Below are 6,205 nucleotides of genomic sequence, written 5' to 3'. Positions count from 1 at the left end.
TGTGACAGTCGCTGTCATGGATTTTGATCAACGTGGAGTGAACAGAAGTGTGGCTCTGTGGTCTGTAGTTCCCTCCCATGAATCGCCATGAAGTAACGTAGGAACAAGAAAACAAGTTCCCAGTCCTTGTTTGCTTAATCTGATCTGCTCTTTTGCTTGTTTGCTTGTTTGTTTGTTTGTTTGTTTGTAAAACTCTCATTTATTATGGATTTCACTGGATATATTGTCACTGCACAGACCAGTTTTGGGTCCAGCTGCCTTTCATTACTTGCATCTATCAGAAAGAAATAAATTGAAAGATAAGATCGTTACCTAATAATGAAAATAATTACCTTCAGTGGAAGGTGTCATGCTACTTCTGTAAGTAGTAACATAACTTAAATTTCCAGGTCTTCTTGAAGTTTCTTAATATAGGTATCTACTGGATTAAAAATTGATTCCTTCTGTAGTTACTAGTACACTGTCTTGTATAATACAGTGATCTTTCCTTTTTTCCAGATTACAGAACAGGCCCATGTTTCACACAAGTTAACAACCAGATGTGTCAGGGCCAGCTAACTGGAATTGTTTGCACAAAAACCCTCTGTTGTGCAACCATTGGGCGTGCATGGGGTCACCCCTGTGAAATGTGCCCTGCTCAGCCTCAGCCATGCCGTCGTGGCTTCATCCCTAATATTCGCACTGGAGCATGTCAAGGTAAGCCTTCTGGTTTAAATTGTGCATGACTATTGTGTTGCTGATACACATATTGAAAACCTTGCGTCCACTTAAAACAAAATCACTGTTTTCCTTGTGTATGTTTTATGTCTTAGTTTTGATAAAATTTGGATATGCTTTGCTGCTTCCAGATTTTAGCTAGTGTACATATAGAACAAAACTCAAGTGCCTGGAAAAAATGAATGCCAGTCAAGGAGCCATAAATACAGAGCATGAAAAGGTCAGAATGTCTGTTGAGCACATCCATCACATACTGCAGTAGAGCACCAATCAGGCAACTGGCTTATGTTGCTGTAGCCCTTAACTAATATATACCTCATTCATTCTACTGAAAAATTCACTATTTCTTGCTACTGAGTTGTTTTCTTTCTGAAGTGGTTGGGACTTATTATATAGACTTTTTTTTTTTTAATCCCATCATTTAGATAAAGCACGTAGTGAACCTTCTGGATGCTCTGTTTGGATTATTTGTACAGGGCTAGAAAAATGCATGAGTAAGGAAGGACTGCAGTCTTCTATGTTTAGATTCATAAAATGGGGAATGGGAAAGCCTTCTTGCCTTACCCAATATATCTTTCCATGATGTTAAGAGACTTGCTGCTCCTCCTTTCTGTTGTTACTGCAATCCACCTGTCCTGAAAGATACGTATCTGTTCTGCTGTACCTGCTTGGCTAAGTTTTAGAACAAACTGCATAAAGAATGCAATGACAGTGGATACTAGAACTCCCGAAGGAGAATGTACTACTTTTCTGTTACAGGCTGGCACACATGGTCAGTTTGCAGGCTGTGTTGTCTTAGAACCTTCCCAAGAAGCAGTGGAAACCAAGTAGGTGCTGCGGTCAGACCCCACACTGCTATCTACCCCCTGAAGGAATAAGGTTCAGAGTCCAAGGTACAACAGTCTGTTGTTGTGTTGATAAGTACACACACTCCACCTTGTTTGAGCAAGAGGGCATCTAGCGCAAGTCTATGTTGCAGTATCATCTTGGCGGTGGCTTGCAATTGTATGTTGACGAATGTGAAGGATGTTCTGGCGCTGTTGGCCAGACATCCCAGTTGGACGAGGGTATCTCTGATGTTAATGTTAGTCTTAATGTTGCTATCTGGAATAAACCAGTCAGTCACCCATCCCATCATAGATTTCGGCCATTCACCCACACTCATGTCTTTCCGAGTAAGTGTTTCTCGCTTTACCTGGTAGTTTTGCCCAGTTAAGGTGTGCAACATATAGGGCATCCATTTCCTAGGGCAAAATAGAATGGTACCTAGGGTGTAGGCGGCTGGCTGATAGGCATTTTCCCAGGTTTCATTTTTCCACCAATTAAAGTTGGGATAGGCATATTCATCACTACACAGCCATACCATACCTGGGGGTGTCCATACCACCATGGAAGCATTCTTTTCCCACATGAATAAAGCTTGATGTATAGTATGAGACAAGAGGGCCCACTTCTGTTGAGTCGGTGAGTTCGAACTCTTGGACCATAGAGTAATTCACCATGTGGGCCCACTTAGATTTCGTTTTCCTCCTAAGTGGATGTCCCAGGAAACATCTTGTGTTTGAAACCAAGGAATTGAAATGAGCATGGGAGTTGCTGTTGTACCGCTTCTAAATTGAACCAAAGTCCCACAGAATACCGTGGCATGTTTCACCTGGGTCTGTCACATCACAATCTTGCATTGTGTAGGAAACAGAGATGTTAGGCTTTGATGCATTAAAGCGGGTTAAATTAAATCCACTGCTTGGGGCGGTCCAATCCCAGTCCCAAGTATGGGGGGTGGTGGCAGTGGTCCAGCCATCTACCCATTCCAGGAAGCTTTCACTGTCGTTTAGGCTCAAGTGCATGGGACCTTGAACTAGAGGTATACAACACACCTGGACACCTTCAGTGGAATTGAGGGGAACTGCTGTTTTGGAAATGTTTGCTATTAATTCTGATATGTCAATGCCTGAGCCATAAAGGTGTAAAGGTGAGCTCTCAGCTGATGTCGGAGTGGCAATGCAGGCAGAAAACGGACCATCATTAATGCTCACATCTCATGCAAAATCCATTACCATTTGGAAGAGTACATTACTTTTAAGCCCTCCGTGAGTGGAAGCATCTGTCTGTGCGGCTGCGCTAATGGCCGTCAGGAAAAAGAGGCCAAGCCACTTCATACTGGCATGGTTCAGGTGCCTGTGAAAACACTCAAAATGCAACTGGTTGGCCACATGCTACCAGCAGCAACCCTACACCAAGCCCTTCCAGAATAGAGCCTGGTCTAGCCCACCACTGGGGGTAGTGTCATTTGCTGTCTCCATCTTAGAGGTATGGTACAGCATGCCGAACAGCTGCACCAAAAATTCAGACAACCTACATTAACCCGTACTGACCCGGTCACTAGGGGCAAACCTCTACACTCCCTCCAGTAAGCCAATTAACACCACCCAGTATTCCTACTGTGCTGGCAACAGGACCTCAGCAGAATACAAGGACCGTGTACCATATGAGTAATCCAAATTATGCCATTCTGAGTCGTGAATTGATCCATGACATTCCTGCAGAACAGAAAAGAAACTGGTCTCAGTGGGGAAGGGCCGGGTGGTTACCCCTGGATCCACTTGTGGGGAGTTTTTAGGGTCTTGCTGTCAGGAGTCTGAATGCTCCAGATGTTATTATGCATGCTCAAAAGGAGGCCTTGTTTAAGGCCCTCGGTGGAGTGGTTAAAAGATACTGCTTGCCCAGTCTGCAGGTCTTGAGGCACTCCTGGGGGACTCAACAGGTTCGGCAAGGGCAGTCCAGGTGGAAAAGCCTTGCCAATTGGTTGACCATGTCTGCCCCAGTGGAAATTTATTTTGGCCAGGGCTGTCCACAAGCGGCTTCCCCAATCAGGTTTGTGGAGCTGTAGTGCTTGTTCTAGGTCAGGAACAAAAGCAACTTTAACTCATCGATGTCTCTTCATCAGGAAGGTGCAACATCACCCAGGCAGTAGGCACACTGAGGGCCACCCACTCCTTGAACGTGAACACATGCACAGGGAGAGGTACCCAGGGCTGCCATTAAGACAGAGGGAAACCAAGAAATTTTGGCTCCAGTGTCAATCAGACATCTTAAAGGGAATCTATTCAAGCCCAGGCCGATAATGACATGTGGACCCCCCTTGGTGTCCCACTCGAAAAGTTTAAGCTGCCGTACCTGGGACACCAGACAGGGTATGGGCGCTGCTGGTTTTCTGCCAGTGGGGCGGTAGCATGCCGAACGGCGTCTAGAGCCACTCTGGTGTCTTTATAAAACGGGATGGCGGACAGGAGGCCTGCATCCTTGCCACGCTGGCTGGCTTCAGGGGCAGCTTGGACCATGGCCTCTAAAACTGCTAGTGGATTTCTTATGCGTTAATTCTAGTGACAAATCTAGGTCTAAACCTTCCCTCCACAGCCTGGTTCTGAGGTCTTTCTCGTCTCTTCTCCCCCTTGAGGATTTAAGCTGAGGTCCCGCAGGACTTTGTTTGAGGGTTCTGGCCTCTTTCGGGGGTTTGGGTCAGGTGACATCTTCATCACACTGTATTGTTCTAGCCTTCTGTGTTAATTGGTTTATGAACCATCCCCAACTGTTTTGCCCGTTTTGCATTGCAAGGGCGGTACTAATTAAGATTAATTTAAGGCTGGGTCGCAACCTTGTGTGAGCGGTCCTAATTTATTGAGGTTCAGGATCAGATACAGTGGTGAGTCTGAAGCTTACTTGTCACTATTGCGTCCCCTTTGATCAACAAACTTTTCAACAGCCAACTGCACTTGTCCATTAGCCAATTTCTGAGCAGAGCAAGCACAAATACGCAGTTGTTCCCCTTGCTTGAGTTTAGGGACACCCCCCGCCCCATAGGAGTCTTGGGCAGTGTTGTGGTTTAACCTGGCAGACTGCTAAACACCACACAGCCACTTGCTCACTCCCCCACCACCAGTGGGATGGGGAGAGATTTGGGAAAAAAAAAGTAAAATTCGTGGGTTGAGATAAAGATATTTTAATAGGACAGAAAAGGAAGGGAAAATAATAATGATAAAAGAACATACAAAATAAGTGAAGCACAGTGCAATTGCTCACTACCTGCTGACCAATGCCCAGCCAGTTCCCGAGCAGTGGTCACCCCCTCCCCTGGCTAGCTCCCCCCAGTTTGTGTGGGTCAGCTGTCCCGGCTGTGCCCCCTCCCAGCTTCTCACTGGCAGGGCATGAAAAGCTGAAAAGTCCTTGACTGGTGTAAGCACTGCTTAGCCACAACTAAAACATCAGTGTGTTGTCAACATTATTCTCATCCTAAATCCAAAACACAGCACTGTACCAGCTACTGGGAAGGAAATTAACTCTAACCTAGCCGAAACCAGGACAGGTGGTCAGGGAACATAGCGCTCCAGGACCTGCGCTGAGAAAGAGGCCAGCTCCCCAGCCTCCCTCCTGAGCTTCCTCTTGATCGACAACTATTCAATCACCTCCCATCTCATGAACTCGTTTGACCCACTTGATTGCTGACTCATCAGGCTGTTTACCAAACTCCCTCTGTAACTTGGCCAGATCAAGGGTGGGGAAAGGCAGTGGTCTTAATTATATACCGGGCAGGTCTCCAGTCTGTCCCCCCTCTTATCTCATGTTTGATAACGGGGAAGACTCCTTGCGTGGTATCATCACCATCATCCGGCCAGTCCTCTGGCTCCTTGTTGGGGTCGTTCCACATGTCCCCATCCCAGTGCTCGGGATCTCGTGTTAGGGCCTGCACTTTAAGGGCATCCACAGTCCCGTCCTCTCTCTCCAAGTTAGCACTGACCATCTGTACTACTTTATTTTTTAATCACTTTTCATTTTCTCTTTGTTTCTTTAAAGTTAGACCTTGCATCATCAGCTGTATCTCTTGCCTTTGCACCTTCTCTTATAACCTTTCTGTTTGAGCAAGCAGTTCTTTTTGTCTTCCCATCGCTTCTTTTCATTACAATCGGCATGATGGCATGCACCCAACATCTCACACATGACGCCTTTACCTTTTCCACTGTTAGCTTTTCCCTGTGCCAGGTCCGTGTGGCTTTTCTCTTGGTCCCACTCAGACCAGCGGTCTCGGACCCAAGCATTGTCCAACCAGGGCCGGGGGGGAATCCCATGCTTACCCAAATAAACCTCCACCCTGTCACCCTCGGACCCTGGTCGCTGTGCCATTTTGTATTGCGGTCAGGCCCTCTGCCGCTGTCTACCCCTTGAAGGAACAAGGTTCCGAGTCCGAGGTACAAAGTGAGGTGTACGAGGATAGGGCACTTATTAAGTGGGTAACAATTACACCGTCCTGCGAGTGGGGACTATTCTGCTTCTATTCCAAAACCCCTTATAATCTACCTAGGAGCTTTCGCGCAGTTCCCGGGAAAGCGTCCTTACCCGGCGCCCCAAGCGAGGGGAGACCAGCAAGGCGCGGGCCCGCCCTTCCTCGGGAGCGCTCGAATCGGGCTCTCGGGGGGCGATTCGTACAGCCCTC

General features: G+C 47.0%; 1 protein-coding gene across 1 annotated transcript in view; it reads left to right on the top strand.

Annotated features, from left to right (window-relative positions):
• Positions 1–6,205, top strand: part of FBN2 (fibrillin 2) — a 183,735-nt gene that overhangs the window by 34,410 nt on the left and 143,120 nt on the right. Inside the window, exon 4 of the mRNA XM_009319652.1 lies at positions 499–696. Within this exon, the coding sequence (XP_009317927.1) occupies positions 499–696 (198 nt within the window). The remainder of the gene's footprint in view (positions 1–498; positions 697–6,205) is intronic.

The sequence above is a fragment of the Pygoscelis adeliae genome, unplaced genomic scaffold (genome assembly GCF_000699105.1).
Source record: "Pygoscelis adeliae isolate BGI_AS28 unplaced genomic scaffold, ASM69910v1 Scaffold110, whole genome shotgun sequence".
Classification (NCBI taxonomy): domain Eukaryota; kingdom Metazoa; phylum Chordata; class Aves; order Sphenisciformes; family Spheniscidae; genus Pygoscelis; species Pygoscelis adeliae.
Note: the sequence above shows the minus strand (reverse complement) of the source record. Positions and strands in the feature narration are given on the sequence as shown.